This window comes from Alligator sinensis, unplaced genomic scaffold (genome assembly GCF_000455745.1).
Source record: "Alligator sinensis unplaced genomic scaffold, ASM45574v1 scaffold354_1, whole genome shotgun sequence".
NCBI classification, from domain to species: Eukaryota; Metazoa; Chordata; order Crocodylia; family Alligatoridae; genus Alligator; species Alligator sinensis.
Genome location: NW_005842200.1, coordinates 481592 through 499569, shown reverse-complemented (window position 1 = coordinate 499569; position 17978 = coordinate 481592). Strand labels below are relative to the sequence as shown.

Genomic DNA, 17978 nt, shown 5'->3' with positions numbered 1-17978 from the left:
CCCGGCACCCCAGTTCCGGCTGCAGAGGGCTGCAGCGTGGGGCGCTGGCCATGGGGCGGGCGAGGGGCCGCTTTTCCCCACGCTCAGCATCAGTTTGCAACCCACCCCCACTGCCAGCCTGGCAGTGGGGCTGGGTTACAAGGTGGTACTGAGCATGGGGGGTGGAGAAAGCAGCCCCTCACCTGCCCCATGCCCGGTGCCCCGTGCTGCAGCCACTCACAGCTGGCCTGGGGCTGCCTGTGCCTGCTCCAAAAAGGCCCACATGGGTTGCAAGCGCCTGCAGCACGGGGCGCCGGCCATGGGACAGGTGAGGGGCTGCTTTTCTCTGAGCAGGGAAGGAGCCTGGGGAAAAGCTGAGCATGGGGGGGAAGCGGCCTCTCCCATGCCCGGTGTCCCATGCTGCAGGCTCTCACAGCCCACATGGGGCTGTCCGGAGTGGGCACAGGCAGCCCCCTGGGGGCTGCAAGCAGCTGCAGTGCGGGGCACTGGGGGTGGGGGGTTCACTTCCCCCCCGTGCTCCTTCCCTGCTCGGAGTCCCCCCCACACTTACCTGAGCTTCCCGCGCTGGGGCAGCCATGTGCTCCCAGCCCAGAAACCATAGCTGGGGCTTCTGGCTGGGGGGCAGGGCTGGGTGGGCCCCGCTGTTGTTGGAGCCTGCCGGGCTTCCCCTGGGTCCTACTGCCCTTGGTTCTTGCATTTTTGACAGGAACCAAGGGCAGAGAAATATTAATTTTCTACATTTTTTTAGGGGCCCCATGGGCCGGAGAGAATGGCCTCGTGGGCCGGATCTGGCCCGCGGGCCATATTTTGCCCACCCCTGCCCTAGGCCCATATGTCTGTGACAAATCAATTTTACAACAATTAAGCACAAATTTACACAGAAGTCTGCTACTGTGCAATAGTACTTTCTTTCTTCCCACTTTGTCCTATCTTGTCTACTTAGATTCGTCTGTTTATAGACTGTCCCTTATCTATGTGTATGTACTGCCCCAGGCATAGTGCAGCCCCAGATTTGGGTTAAAGCCTCTAATTGCTACTGTAGCACAAATACTAAATGTTTCATGGGATGGGTATTTTAAATGGTGTGAATATCTATTTTACTTGTGGATTGTAAATACTTTCAACTAGTACTTTCTTCCACTTATTTCAAAGGCAGACAGAAGTAGGGTGCCTTAGGGAAAGCTTTCCCATATTTCCTGATCAATATTCACTACTCAGACATCAGCTCACCAATTTCTCATCTCAGAAAGATACAGTGATTCAATCTTAGATTTGGAAAGTTCCACCTGCTTTTTCTTCCATGGAGAAGATTTTGTGTGTGGTAGTTAGACATAAAGAGTTTCTGTGGGTTATAATAGTTAATCAACCTTATTTCAAGAGGTGTCAGGACTTCTAACTGGATTAGAATCATATCCCTAAAAATACTGAAGGCCTGCCTGCACTGCAGCTGCGAAGCCACCAAGTATTCTGAGTGAAATGAAAAGATTTCTTTAAGTACAATTATAAATAACATCTCTGAGGTGAACTGAAGCAGTAAGGGGTCTCTGAGCCGTCAGCTTAGGGCCTTGGGCATGCCAAAGCAGCATACTGCACACTTAGAGTGGCATATTTAGGTGTCTTTATTGTACCTTCCTGTCCCTTGGTCTAAAAGACTGCCAGGCCCAAAATAACAAATTTTACTGGTGGAAAACAGTCTGCTGGGAGACCACTGTGTTCCAGCCCCATGGATCCATACTTTGCTTTGCTCCTTGACGAGGGCCTGAGAATCAGGACTACAGTATTTAACAGGCCCTCAGATGTCATGTAATAATACTGGATAAGTTAAGGAAGATTTATGTACTGCTAATTAAATTTGTCTCTTTTCCCATCCTATAACCAATTAAGGCTGACAGCAGTTTGGCTCAGCTAACAGGATAAACTAGGATGCAACAAAGCTGTCATTCATATCACGTGTGTACAAGCAAATCTCTCTCCTTCTCCAGCCTGAAACTTATCATCCTGTAGAGATGTCTGTGTTACATTACAGGAAGGGAAAGATAGACCTGGATGATGGAAAAGGATGCTACCCCAAGCCTTATTACTGATAAGTAATAATAAGCCATTCTTAATAATCAGCCTCTTCAAAAAACAGACATCAAGTGACATGCAGTAGTGTCATTAAGGAAGAACTTTAAAAAAGCCATATTTTTAATGTTCTGCCCAAAACAGCGTATGTTGCTCTTTAGCCCAAGGTACAAAGGGGATAACTAATTTCCCTCTCAAGCTAGAAGGCAACAAAGCTATTTGCAGGCTAACAATGTAAAAGACCATTCAGGGATATGAGCAATTGAGGATCTATTCCTTTACTAGGACCTTGAAGGCAAAATAACTCTAAGATGTTTGAAGGACTCCCAGGTTGCACTTAAAACAGAGCTAACAGATGCTGTTCTCTTTCTGGGTGAAAAAAACTTGAGTAGAGAAACAAAGAGAAACAACATATCTGCAAATTAACATTAGGTAATGGGATTTCTGTTGGTCTCAGAGTTCATTCAAAACTTCCCTTACAACCAAAAAATGTAGATGAATAGCATTTCAGTCTGAAGGTGGCCATCAACCCTCTAGCCTCAGAGATCTGAAATCATATAGGCCAGTCTGGCTGTCCTTTTCAAGGAATTTTAATGTGGGTTTGGACAACTATCTCATTAAAAATTGGGAGGCTAGTTCAGGCCCTTGTAAGGCCAAAAACTAACTGCTGTTGGTCTGTGCAGGCACAAGAGCCTAGTCCTCAAATTAGGAATTACAGATTACTCCTTTCCTTTCAATAAGAAGTGCCATGCCTTAATATATCTTCCTGAGAACTTTGAAGACTAAGGAGTAAAACAGGACATACATTTCAGCTGTCCTTATGAACCATTAACTAAACACTTAAGCATACTTCTAAAGAGGTAACCAGGAATTGCAAACAAAGCATCTCACTGGGGCCTTCATAATGAATCAACTTAGTGAAGAACAACATCTGGGAAGTCTTTGGGTATAAAAATCATACTACACCAGCTCAGCCAGTTAGCTCATCCACTAATTTTTTTTGACAGATAATCAGCTTGTCTGGAATAATACTAACTCTGTAAAGGGACCAAGTGATAGCCCATCTACTAGATTGCAAAGCTTGACATTCTATTTATGCATGAAAAACTTTTGGAAGGCAGTTGTGAAATATTTAACTTCTAGTCTGCAAATAAAGGTCATTTTAATTTTCACAAATTGCATCAATCTGAGAGTTTAAGTTGGCCTTTCAACCCTAAAGATTTCTATGAAGCTCCTAAGGGACCCAATCTGCCCAAGCTGCCGAGTCCTGCCAGATCTTGGAGCTATTTGAATGTAGTATACTGCATTTCCTTCTGATTGCTGTAGGTTAAGGAGATTGGCCATTTTCTTCAGTGGAACCAAGTTTCAGTATTTTTTACTAAATTTACATGGCTATCCAAGTCCTGACTTAATTGCAGAACAACAAGGTAAAATAGGTTCTTTAGATGAAATCCTGGACCAGAGAAGTCAATGGGAGCTTTTCTGTTAAGCTGAGTAAGTATTTGACTCTAGCTCTTGGAAGTAGACTCTGCCACAAATTCTGCTGAACATTATCACCAATAGCAAAATAAAGGAAGAAGATGGACTAGTTTGGTAGAACTCATCTACAGAACTGACTCTCCAGGGAAACAGTGCTCATTCTTGCTAATTATGTAGCTCCACTCCATGGCATCTTCCTGTCTCACCACTAATGGAAGAACTGATTGGTCAAAAGAGTTGAAGAAAAATCTTTCAAGTTCTTGTGGAGGGAGACACTGTTGGTACCCAGTTAAAGAAGTATCTATGGATACACCTGCAGAAAATGTATTGACTTCCTAAGATACTGAACAATGGAAGAATAGGGTTAGGTAACATGTAACTTTAACCTTAACTTCTCTTTCTCATCTAGGAAATTATCTCCTGGGTCTGACTCCATGTTTACTTACTTATTCCTCTGTCTCCTCTCACCCAGCCTTTTAATTCCGTTCCCTTTTCTTTTGTGGCAACTTTTCAGTACAGGTTGCCACTATATGGGACTAAGTGTGTGCTACTAGAAACACTGCCTTCAAGGGATGATGAAGTACTGCATCTAGAGCTCATGAAGCACATCATTTTCCTCTGCATGTGGTGCAGAGTATTGCCAAGCCACATTAACAGGATGGTTGACACAGAATGGACATAGGGAATGACTCTTATGTTTTCTGTGTCTATCCCAAATTCTCCCGCAGTAAATATGAATTTGCCACTTAGAAAAGAACTATAATCATCCCTTAAGAGTTGAAGGAACAGTTTTGAATCAAATAAGCATCAAATCTGAATTTATATTGATTTATCTAGAGTCGTGGGTGGATTGGGAGATATACTGTTTGTTATGCATTGTGCATTAGAGATTAGAATCTGACCCATGGGGTCAGAATATTTTTCTTGATGCATTTGTGTAACTTCCATTAGCAGAAATAGGGGCTATGTGGAGGCGCTAAGTGGAAAAAACAACCTTTATTTGATGTTTTTAGACAGTAGAGTTATTGCATTTTTGCATGAATAACAGTATGTTTCAATTCATCAGAAATTGTCCACATTAGTACAGTTAAGCCAGGTGTATGTAATATTTTTTTTAATAATGAAAGCCTTCCTTTTAAAACCCTTTACAATCACCTTGTCTATTATTACTTTTTCTTGTTTTATAACCATGTACTTAAATCACTTCCCATGACTTTGGGGACTGAATCTATTATCTGCCGCCAAATCAAGAGACTCAGTGGTGTTTCGCAGTGGATTGCATTTTGCAAATAACTTTTTTAGTTGAGTTGCAGCTTTCAAAGGTAGGGGAACTGCAGTGAAGGATAAAAGCAAGCATTGGGTAGCATACTTTAGACTTGCATTTAATTGCAAGTTGTTTATATCTTTATGTTAAACTGCAAATTGTTTAATTATTTTGTTCTTTTAAGCTCTAAGTGAAACTAATTTTAATCGCACCTATTACATTTAATTGTATCTACAAGTGAGGGCGTTTCTTACTGAAGATTTACAAAACCAGGCTCTTTGTATTTATGACATTTTAAGCAAGCAAGCAAACACACAAAATAGCTATTTTTAGCAGGGAAAGCGTGACCAACAAATAATCACAAAGGTGATTTTCATTTCTTAAAATGCAAGTATAATTTAAGACCAAAGGAAAAAGTACATTCATGGCTAATTATTAGGAATTTGGGAATCTAACAAAATGCTTTTTAGAGACACAAAGCATTTAGACCGCATATTTTTTGTTCAAAATGACATTCTGGTTTCTTTTCACTAACTTGGCTCTTGATCTTGTGAGGTGTTGATACATAAAGGCTTCAGTAGGTAAGGAGACTGCTCAGTATCTTGGCAGATCCTGTCCTTTCAAAACTATGACATTTCTCAGTCATTAGAGAAAAAACCATCAGAATGCATAAATATTTATCAAGAACAAACAGATAAAACTGAGCACACTACCCATGGCACACTATGCTACTCTGGAAAAACAAACAATTTACATTTTTCAAGGTGTGTGTTCTTGACATTAATGTTGAACACTAGCAGGCTGATGGTCAAAAAGTTAGGGCATAACTGTGATTATACAGGCAATGAAAATTCTCATCTGGCAGCTGATGATACTCAGCATCTTATAATTATAAGAAGTGTGTACAATCAGATATTTGCACATACTGTACTTTTTGCTTCTACTTTTTTAATGCAATTGTTTCTATGATTTTGAAAATAAAAGAAATCTGTTAAATAACTATACTGGAGCAAATTTCTTTTTCACTATAAATCTGCTGCTTGCATTCTTTTTATTATACTATTTTAAAATTAAATCTAATAGAAATGATTGTTTAGTTCAAAGTTAATTGTACCTGTGTCTCAGGGATAATGGGGCTGTCTTCAGGAGAAATTCTAAACAAGGTAGATAAAGGTGATGATACAATGACAGGGTTTGGCCTCACAAATCCACTCAGGTCACAGCTGGGAATGTCATTCTCCTCCTTCTTCATGACCAGGGTATCCATGACGTAAAAGACATTCCATGGGATCCACACTGTGTGATATTGCGTGAGGAATGGTGAGCGCTCAAACACCAGAGTTAGAGATGCACCACCATTTGCCACCAAATCAAACCTAAGACAAACAACAAGATTATTCAGATAACAAACTGACCTGAATTCATGCCCCCACACTGCCAAATTATGTAGTTTCAATGTAGTTTTCATTTTATGCGTCTGACTCCTTATGGGAGTGCCTCAGTTTTTGTCCATTCTAACTCCAATGCAAACAATGGAAAAAAAAAATCAATGGATTTGCATTAGCCTACTAGTGCATGAAACAGCTGAAAATCCTACCCCTGTGTTTTAATTCAACAGCCATTTTCTCTGTTTCAGAAAAAAAAATCAACAACTTTACTTGTTTGTAGTATTTACAAAGGCCTGGTTTGCAATTGTAACCTGTGAAAAAATGCTGTGTTTTCCATCACTTTCAAACCACAAACAACAACTCCAGAGATAACAAAGTTTTCTGGTAAACTAAAATTACATTTACCGTCTTCTACTTGTAGACACTCCTAATGGCAAACTTACATTCCATCTTGGCGAGTGATTGTGTATCCATATTCTGGATAATGTAAAAATGATACGTTAACTCCAATGAGAGGTGTTCCATCAGCTGTTAATACCTGGCCTCTTATGACAGATGCGAGGCTGTGAAAAACATGCAGAATTGGTTATGCATCTGTTTTCTCAGGCTATCACTGTAATGATTAATAGCAAATACAACTTAAACAAATACCCATGTCTCTATATGTTATCAACTCTTGTTTGCATACTCAGGGTTGAAACAGTGCCTAGCCACTGCCCCTTTTAAACTTCACATAACTGGCATTTTCTAAGCACCTCATGTTTACCCTCTGTTTTAATCTGGCACAGCTTGTCTTCAGAGTTACAAAGTACAATAATTTAGTGAAGAATTTTTTAAAATTTATAAACTCTACACTTTCCTTCCATAAGTCATATCTCTGGCAGTTTCATAAAGAAGAATGTACTTTCCAATTAATTTCAAGGCAATCTGTAAATCTGCAGAGGCCAAGAGGTACAAAATTTAAAGGGGCAATAAGGAACATTTGTGCAACAACTTTTAATCAACTGCTGTGCCCAACTGCATTAATTTTGCCAAATTACTGCAGACACAGGAGTCCTGGTATAAATCATCTTCTGTTACTCAGTGAGACATAAGACACCTGCTTTCAGTTACCGGTTTATTTTCAGGTCATTACTGCTCTTTAAAGCACCAGTCAAATACTTTATGCAATTATACTGTCATGCACTTAACAGTTCTATTACATTAATTCATAATTTACATTATTTAGTGTGATCAGCTTAACAAGTGAAACTCTCCCTTCCTTTCTTATTGCTTTGATATGTTTCCAACTACAGTAACCCAAATAACTTGGTTAGATGAAGATTTTTTTGATCTTTAATAGAATGCCCTTTTATAATGCAGGTACCAAGCATGGCAAAGTGTGTAACTTACTAGCCATGGCACTTGGATTTTTTGTAAGAAATCAGCTATAATAGTCCATATAAAAAAATGAATACTGCATTTATTGAAAGGCCATTTGCAAAATATCACAATCAGAATGGATGCTTTACCCATGTTAGCCACATCTGTACTGTGAAATTTTATTTTACACTCATAAGTGAGCAATCCATTGATATTCACCTCTTATTGAAAGGGCTTTCTCCAGGTATGACGTGAGTGCTGTCTGGCCCTATAAGAAAACTGATCCGATCATAAAAAGATTTGGCTGCTTGCTGAGATGGCGATTGCTGACTTTGGCTAATGATATCTTGAGGGTCAGGCAGTCCACGACAATAGGGCTGATTTTGGCAAGAACTCTGCAAGCAGCAGTCAGGATCCATACAGTCAATTAATCCATCTGTGGGCAGAAATTCAGACAAATCAACAAACTCTTCCTCTTGTTCTTCATATATGAATGAGCAATTAGACAAAGTTTGTCTAGAGAGAGACTTGAAAAGCAGCATAGTAGGAAAGAATATTAGTAATTAGGATTTTTAACAATTCACTTTCAAGTAATGAAGGGCTGTGTCAATCAGTCTGTCAGAGACACAGCTTCGTGCAGGATTTGTTTTCATTTAAAACATTTCTTAAACCATTATATTTTAAAATTAAAAATAAGCATTTTAAAACAGAAAAAAACCCAGAAAATGGAAGGATTTCAACTCCATGGACATTGCTTACTGATAAATATTAAATACTATTTATGGGGGTTAAGTAGTATTTATGTGAGGTTATTTGGTTTGCTGGGAATAGAAACAGGTAACTCCCACTCCACTGCTTTCTTGAACCTATTTAGAGTCTGTGTGCTGTAAGTAGCTTTAAATATTTAACAACATTTATCAAGATGGATTCTTTTATATTTGGGAACAAAGCTTTTGTTGATACTGACAAAGGTCTTTTTTCCCCACAAGTCTTTTTCATGAAAATGTATGAGAGTAAAGTCTGTGTTAAAAATTTTATATTTCATTCCAAGTAAATTCATGATGCATGATTGTTAATATAAACATGCTTTATGCATGCATGCTGGTGTTTTTTATGTGTATGTACAATATATTCATACACAATATGGATTGGACCTGTCACCTCTGGAAATCTAATTTGGTGGAAGATTGAAATCAAGCTCAAATAGATAACTGTTAATTAGCCTGAAGTAAAACAAGTCTGGAAATGTCAGCTACACAAAGTTTTCTTCTAGGTGAATGTAATGCAGTATTACATAGCTGATAATTGTTTTCCCTAAAAGTGTAGCAAGACTGAAATAGCTCAAGCATTTTATTATTCCATTTAGGTAAACAGTGAGAATTGTGTTTAGTGGGAAGCATAAGAATTGAAAAAATATACAGTAATTTGAGGAAGCCTCTAACAATATTCCTTCTATAATATGCTTAGCCATGGATTAAAACTAAAAACAATCAGTCATGATTGTTATACTTTGTTACATGCTACAAGAATGTAAATAAAAAGGGCTCTTCCAAATGCAACTTAAAACAAATTTCCTTCAAGAACGGCTGTACTGCATGGATCAGAGTCTGCATTTTGGCACAGTACTAAGGGCCTGATCTTTCATTTATTGCACCCCCTTCCAGTTCCCCTTAAACCAACTGGCATGGATGTAAGTTTCTGGAGTGTAATGTTTCTGGAGCGTTACTCATTCCTGGGAGGATTTTATTTAGTCTTAGTTGCCTAAAATAAGAAACTTCTTATAACCAAACTACTGATACCATGCTGGTTTGGGCGGTACCAGCCTGGGTCAATATCCAAACTTGGTACACTGATGGTTAAAGGCTTTGTTTTTACATCTCTGTATCCTCCCTCTGGCAATATTTGGTGCAATTGCCAAGGGGGCATGCTCAAATTTAGTCATTCATCTTTGTTAGTTTATAAAAAGCAAATGTACATCTGGCATGTAGTCTGCGGGTCATAAAACTGCATGAGATTGACACCTTCTGAACTAATCAGCTGGAAATGCATTTTTACAAGCCTCTCCACTAACATCAGTCAGGGAAAGAATCTCATTTTCACCAGCCAAGATACAGGGACACACTGTTTGTTATTTTTCTGTGGAGTTTATCAGCAACTTGCCCAAGCGAGTGACGGATGGTTATGAATCTGGCTCCCTATAACTTGAGAAAACATTTTTCATTCTTTCTCTGTACTTATACAGCTAGTGCTATCTAGTACCACTAAGGTGAATACTCTATTGCCCTGTGTGTAGCTAAGTAAAATAGTCTTGGTATTGGTAGAACAACTCTGCAAAATTATTGATGCATTTCAGTTTAGCCAAAAAAAGGAGACTTGGCTTACATTTCTATTAACTTAGTAGCTATGCTTATCAGATTCCATAAGAAAAATACAAACAACATCAGAGATATTTGAGCTCTTTGGATAATCATTATCAATGCTAGAAAATTATTTTGCATTTCCCTTCTAGATTTTTGTCATTCTTTTATGTACCGCAGGTATAGCAAGCACATTAATATTTATACACAAGTAAAAAAGGGTCATCCTCAAAAGTTTAAACTTTTGCAATTAAAGTCTCAACTAGATGTACTTTTTTCTTAGCTGAAACATGCACAGAACTGTGAGAGGGTATAGTTTTGCTATGTGCTATTTCTAGGGACTAGTAAAACACTAAAACGGCAGGTGTCCAAACTCCCCCAGGGTGTCCTTTCCTTGCAAACTGGTATATTTAGGAAGTAAATTCAAAACAGGATACGGAGAACAGACCTATAAACTGGCAAGCTCTGAGTCCTGTTTTTAAATAAAAATAATCAAAATAGGACCTGGAGGAGGAATTTGGCTAAAGTTCACTTTAGAATTAAATTTTGCAAACTGGATAAGGAAGGAGAACAACTTCACTCACCAAATCACTCTGTATTCCTGCACTTGTGGACTTTTATATGCAGTAGAATCTGGTTATAGCAAAATCACTTTTTTCCTGCAAAGCTTGTTTTCTTTTACTGCTAGACTTCCATGGAATTGTCTTTGTACTTTCTATGCCTCCTTGTAATTTTGGGCTAAGCTCAAGAAGCCTGTGGCAGAAGCAATCTAACTTTTGACCTTTACTCTAAGTGTCCACGGTTAGGTCAGGAGCTAGCTGAACACACATTATCACAGGGGTTGGCGATGTTTTTGAACAGAATGCCAAAAACACCCACAACCTTGACTTATAAGATGTTGGCGTGCCAGGGGTGGATGGTGGGGAACCCACAATGAGCCCGGGGGGGGGGGGGGGGGCAGGGAAGGGGCTTGGACTCTCTCTCCATGGCCCAAGTTGAATGGGGGAGGGGGGGGAAGAGGGGCCACTAAAGACTCCTGAGGGGAGCTGACCAGTGAAACCACCCTGATTGGCTGGTGGGACATCATGGCCACCCATCTGGATTTGATGTGGCAGCAGCTCGTCATGGCCACAAGCCATCAGCCAGCTGGCTCACACAGCAAACCCTACATCTGCTGTATGCATGTGTGTGTGTGTGCATGTATCCTGGATGCCTGTATTTCCCCACCACTGATGCTGGTGGCCTCAGCCCCAACAGGCTGTTTGGATCTGTGAAGCCCTGGCCAACTAGCTCCTCACCTGCATGGATCAGGAGCCCTCCCTGGATGAGCAGGGCCAGAGGGCTTCCGAGTGCTCATGTCCTGACACTGGACCATGGGTCTCCAGCCCCAGGCACCACTGCCCACAATCCACATAGTCACCCTTACCCTCTCTCTCTCCCTCCCTCCTTCCCTTCTTCCCCTTTCCTGTTCCTCGATGGGCACACACCAGGGTGCAGGGGGATGAGGTGTGAGGAAGAGACATGCCTCATTTTAAATCAAAAGATGGAACTGACAAACTTTTAGTGTTGTTTATTAAATGAAAACTCTGCCAGACTGTATGCTCCAGAACGGGAAAACCTCTCAGCTAACATTGAGAATGGCTGCACTGAGCAGTTAATGACGACGGGCAGGATGGGCAGCTGTAGGGGCTCATCTTAACAAGCACAAAACCTTGGGGCAGCAAAGGGAATACCATACGTGAAAATGTCGCCCCTCAGTTTAATTAAATGTTGCAGCTGCCAAACCGATCACATGCATAATAAAGAAAAACTATGGAACACTGCCCACTCTAGAACTTGGACCAAAACCCAAGGGGCCTGCAGTGGCCTGGCCTGGTGGGCTGCCCATTCCCCCCTTCTCTTTGGGGCCCTCCGCCTGCACTAGTGACCATCAGTGGCTGAGGGTAGCGAGTTGGCCCTGGAAGGTGGGCTGATTCAATGCTGGCTCTGGCAGCAGGTCTCAGGCAGTCTGGTCCTTCCCCCCTCCTCACTGGCTGCTCCCTGAAGTGAACCCCACCAGACATGTTCCTGGCTCCTTGGACCACAGCTCAGTGGGTCCCACATGCCATATCTCCTGTTCCAGGGCTTCCCTGCACCCCAGCATCTCACAATCAGTGTGCAGTGTGGATCTTTCCTACATGGCTGCCCATCCAGGCCCCCGCATGGGACTCTCAGGCATATTTCACCCAGGGAGGAGTCCCTAAAGCAGGGCTCTCCATGCTGGGAGGGGTAGGGGGCAGACACCAGCCTGCCCACCACTCTGGCCTGGGAGGGCAATAGTCTCCCTGTGAAAGGCAGTGCTAATGCCACTCAATAATGTCCTAGCTGGATCCCAAGCTCTCTCTGACTCTGTGCATGAACTTTTTATCTTGGCACTGTGACCCTCAGCTCTATATTGGCATGGGTGGCCTCCCTCAGAGTGGCTGACAATCCATAGACCTCATTCTTGGAACTTTGCAGTGTGTTCCTGGGCCTGGGTGGCTTTTTCAAGTGCCACAGCACCATGGGTGCTAGCAGTCACCAATCTGTCCATTCTAACCATCTACACCAAGGGACCCCTTTGGTCCTCATGTTGCCGGTCCTGTCTAGGCAAATGTGTCTGGCACCCTGCAGGTATGCAGCCAACAATCCTGGATCCAGCATCTTGGGCTCCACACCCAGGCCTTCCATGCACAAAGGTGGAGTCTGCAGACAACAGAGACACTGAGGGACCTCTGGTGAGTCCCCTATCCAGACCCTTTCCCCTGCCTGGAGCCAGAACCCGTGTAACTCCTCATGGCCTGGTGCTGGCCATGACACAGAACACCCATGTTCTGCCTTCCAGCTGGGAAAACCCAGACATGTGGGTTCCATCTCCCTGCTATAGGAGTCAGGAGGGCTGGGAAACCCAAGCATTGGGGCCCAGAGGGATGAGCCTTCTGGGGGAGTGGGTTTGCTAAGGAGAATTCCCATTCCCACTGTGTATTACCTGCAGTGGTGCTCATTCATAGCTGCTCTGCCAAACAGCACCCAGAGGATCACTGTGGGCCTTAAAAAAAGCTTTCAGTATCTATCGGGGGTCTGTTTGGGTTACAGTTTAAATCAGGTGGATCTGGATAAACAGGCTGGCCTCTCAGGAAAGCAACGCAACCTTGAGGGATGGGGTGCCCAGTTGCCAAATACACAGATTACTGGCCCTACTCAATGTAACACAGTCTGATAAGCCCCCAACAACAGTAGGGTATCCCGACCATGGTGCCTCTGTTTTGTTCCAGGTCAGTGGTGCGGAAGTTATGGGGGAGGTTGAAGAAGGTTCTTGCAAGGCACAAGGTCAGTGGAGAGCATCAATAAATCACTGTCATCACTCTTCCACCTGGATAGTTGTTGAGCCAAGAGTACACTGAATATCAGAGTAGAAAATCACATCCTTCCCTATAAGTATATCCCAACCTACCAAAGAGTCATATTAGATCATTTTCTCACCTATAGACATCATATTTAGAAGGTCAGCAGTAAAATCTCTGCACAGGTAGCTGCCTTAAGATGTTTAGCCAGCACAACATCATGTGCCAACTTCAAAGTGCTCAGAACCATTGCGCTTGCAATGGTATATGCCCCAGCAGATTACTGTGTTCCTGTATGGTCCAGAAGTTGTCACACTAAAAAGATGAACACTGTACTTAACAGTGAACAGAGACTCATAACAGGCTGCACAACTTGCACACAGAGATGTATTCCCTGCACTCTAGGGCATTAGACTAAGTGGCATAGGAAGCCAGACCCCAACTGCTTCCCTACTGCCAGGTTTCTGGGCTTTGTGTGTTGTGCTAAATTTAGATAAGGGGTGGGGTAAATAGAAATAAAATGATCGTTTAGGGTAATTCAGTCTGAAATCTGTTCCTACAGCATTTTATACCAACACCAAATGAGTCCCACATTGGGTATGACCTTGACAGACAAGTGTGGGTCAAGCTGAACAGACCGAGATTTAGATACGGGTGCTTCAAAACAACACTGTACAGGCTGAATATCTTGGACAGTCCTCTGTGCGAATGTGGTGTCTACAATCAGCACAGCATTTAATTGAAAGCTGCAATTTTTACAAATACCCAGATGGGGGTAGATGGAATCTGCACACTGAGACACTGAGTGATAATACCAGGCAGTGGCTCATAGGGCTGGAGGGAACAAGGGTAGGGGGAGTTGGAAACAGGGGTTTTACTGCCTTGGGTTACTGAGAACATGGGGACGGAGCTGGCCTGGCTTGGGTGACCTTTTGGGCTCTGGCCAAGACTAGTGTATTGTCCTAGAAGGGGGCGGGTGAGCAGGATGCTGCAGTACTCCATGAGACGTCAGTTGGAACATGACGTACCATGAGTCATGATGGGATGTAGTACAGACGTTCATTATGGTGCTCTAACCTACAGCGCTAAAGTCTGATACCACATCCATCCAGGGTTATCTTAGAATAGGATCTGCCATTTTTACAGTACTCCAGGTCCCCTGACTGTCTGTTTGGTTATGTCTGTAGAGCACTTTGTGTGCCTACCATGCAATAAGTTTAACTTCTGTACCTGGCCTTAGTTTCTAGATCATACAGCTCAGACCCAATCCAAATCTCCTATTAAATTAGTGGGATTTTTTCCACAGACTTCAATTGAGTTTTGGACCAAGCTCTTGAAGTACAAGTCAAGTATATTTCACAGAAGGTTTCTGTTAGGGTTGATGACCTGCCAATTTTACAAAAGGCTGAAAAACCTGGAGAGCTGATAAGGTCCAGAGGTTTTTTCTACCAAAACAGCATGTACTGTAGGCTCCAAGTCAAAGAAGCATCTTTTTTCAAAGAGTTTCCAATATCACTGGATTCCTGACAGGTCTTTCAATCCCTCGTGGCTCCTTAGAGCATGCATACATGGAGTTGTGTTTCAACAGAATGCAACTCCACAGAGGAATGTGAGGACTTGAGTTTCATCTAGAATGTGAGTGAGTTCCTTTAATTTGGGCCATAACCAGCAGCTCATTTATATATAAAGCATGCCTTGATTTAAATAGTTGTGCTGCATATACAACAATGATTAAATATGGGCTAGTTCTTTATGTCATAACCCAAAGGTATGATTTTGTGCGTGCTTCGGCACCAGAATTATCCCCACCAGGTTGCAGCTTCATTGCACGGTGGAGTTTTCTGCTGCGGAGGAAAACTCCGGTGCAGGGACGAGTTTCCCGCCTATTTGCAGCTTCTTTTGCAGGGTGCATTGCTCAAGTTGCAAGAGAAAGGCACGGTGCAAAAGAGTTCCCGCTACCCGCATGCAAATTTGTGTCCCGCTATTGGCTAGTTCTAAATTTTCCCCACGTGGCGGCTAACGATTGGCCTGTTAGCCGTATAAGAGGCTTGAGCGGTTTCCGCCCAAGCCGAAGAGGACTCCACATCCATCTCGTGGGGACTCTGGGTACACGGCAGGGAAGTAAAGATCTCTGTGTGAGATTCAGAGGAGCTTGGCGACTTGATCCATCGCCCACCTCTTCCCGTCTTCGAGCGACAAAAAATTATAAGACGTATCTACAAGTCCGATTTTGGTGGCGCGCTCACCCAGAGCATCCGGAGCTCTGTTTCCGTGGAGCCTAGCAAACTCCATGTGACCGTTCGTGTTGTCTTTGTCTGTAACCGCAACTCAAGCAAGTTTTCCAGCCTGCACCGCAACCATCTCCGGTGTAAGTAAACAATCTTTAAAACTACCGCTACGAGTCTGTGCCTAATTCTAGCTTGTCGCGCCCCTCTCTCCGACCCTGCATGCCCGGGCTGCTGGCCACAGCCCACGTGCAGCGTGAAAAAGGGCCCGGCTCGCGCCCGGCCCGCACACTTTATTGCATATATATAAGAATAACTTGTTTCAGTTAGGATTCAACTTTCTCTCTCTTGGCTGCATATGCTTTGCTTGCACACATTTCAAATGGATCCCCTTCACTTCTCACAAGTACATGAAAAACAGAAGACAGTGTATGTTTTTTGTGTGTTGCGTGCATGCTCCACAGTGGACCGCAATCAGGAAAACAACACTTTCTAACGTTGCATCCAACTCAAACCGTAAGGGGAAAAAAGCTATCCTTCCTTTGAGAGAAGGAAATGAGATCCGTAGTAATGTGTAAACCTACATCAAAATAAAGCTACATAAGAACTACTCAAAAAATATGGAAGAATACCTCAAACACAAAAGTGATTAAAATTATTCTCAATCTACAGCTGTTTTCCAGAGAGAATTCCCAGTGTTCTCTGTGCTCAGAGAAATTCATGATCTAATAGCAATGGATAGCAGATACAGTGTTTAATTTGTATTCAATCTGAACTAACTAACATTAACCACAGTATGTCAATTAGCTAGCAACCAAGACAACAGCCATTATTTAACCAGTGAATCTAGTAGAACATAAATAACACTGTTCAGAATATAGTCTCAAATCAAGATAAATTCAGCATACGTGTTCAGAATACTTAATCTCTTAAAATAAATACACACAGGGAAGAAATATCCTTTTGCCAATACCTATTGCTGTTTGGAATCTAGATGATTTTCTCAGAGAGTCCTAGTTGATTAACACTGTTCTTTGTGACTGGAGAAACAACACATCTCTTTGAGGATGACTGGCAAGCAGGCACTTACCTTTCCCTGTTACTCTTTTTCAGTACCCTTCCTTACTGGGATGCATAAGAATTGAAAAATATACTGATACAGTCAGTTGAGGACTCCTCTAAGAGTGCAGTTTGCTATATCCAATTTACCATTTCTGGTGGCCATAATCAAGGCTTGAAAATAATAAAAATAAGTCTCTTGCTGAGTCATTTAAATTGAAAAGAAATCCTATGGAAGGGGGTAACATGATGAAGTGGCATAGCAATATGTCATCTGACTCAAATCCCTATTCTACCAGCATTCCGCCAAACCTTACAGAGCTGGGAACTGTTTGTCAAAGAGATAGAAATAAAACCAGAATACAAATTAAAAATGACCACCCCCAAAGTTGCAGGCAATGGTTTTGGCTTAGTCTTTTGATATATCTGCTGAAAAATATTTTTTCTTGTTTTCTTTCAGTGGATTCTCTCTTCTTCTTTGCTTCCTGAGGCTAGTGCTCTCTCTCATCCTTCTACTTATCTCTCTTCTTTCCTTTTTTCTTGTGCTTTTTTCTGTCCTTTTTCAATTCTGGAGGAGCATCTTCTTTTTTCCCCCTCCTGTTTATTTTGCTTCTCCTTATCCCTTCAATTCTCTCTCTCCCCATCTCTGTGCTATGTTATCAGCTGTCAACTTTCTCCCTTGCTTTCTGATATCTCACCTTATTCTGTTATCTCTCACATTTAACTGATCAGATTTCTTCTCTCCCAGGGATTTCACCTTTTTTCTTTTTTATACGCTACACAATCTATTTTTCCCCTCTCAAAGTTATTCTTGTGTTAGTACCTCTATTTTCTCTTCCATTTTGCTTTCTTTCTCTTCTTCCCCTTCATCCATACTGCCTTATCTATCAGAAACCAGTTCCCTGAGTGGTAGTTTTCTGTGTCTAGAAAGTAAGGATATGTCTATATGACACAGCACAGTGCCATGTAAAGATACCCAAACTAGCTCTGAACAGGTTAGCTCAGGGACTGGAAGCAGTACAGAGAACACCCCACATGCATATCGGGCAGAACATAATTCCCTTTACTGCATAACATGACCGAGGTCCTAATAATTTTCTCTGTTTCTTGCATCTAAGACACATTGGTTATCTGCATAAATAGCATCTTTCAGCCCCATTGTCGACTCTGTAATGTAACTGAACTCTGTTTAGCAGCATAATAACTGGCACACAAAATGGAATACTATTAGAGACACTGATCATGATAGGAGCTGGTTAGTTTGGGGGCTGCTAATAGCATAGTACTGACAGCAATTGATACAGGCTATTCTGTACTTAACAAAAATAGTTTGTGTTAAGTTCAAATATGTGCATACTCTAGTTAAGTGCATAGCCTTTTTACAGTCCCTAGGGTATGCATTTAAGCAGAGTATTGTC

General features: G+C 42.0%; 1 protein-coding gene across 9 annotated transcripts in view; it reads right to left on the bottom strand.

Moving 5' to 3' along the window:
* Window positions 1–17978, bottom strand: part of TENM3 (teneurin transmembrane protein 3) — a 540570-nt gene that overhangs the window by 61031 nt on the left and 461561 nt on the right. For all 9 annotated transcript variants that reach the window (XM_025207579.1, XM_025207580.1, XM_014521286.2 and 6 more), the window contains 3 exons: window positions 7777–7993; window positions 6639–6758; window positions 5922–6183 (listed from right to left, as the gene is read on the bottom strand). In XM_025207579.1, coding sequence (XP_025063364.1) covers window positions 5922–6183; window positions 6639–6758; window positions 7777–7993 — 599 coding nt within the window. The remainder of the gene's footprint in view (window positions 1–5921; window positions 6184–6638; window positions 6759–7776; window positions 7994–17978) is intronic.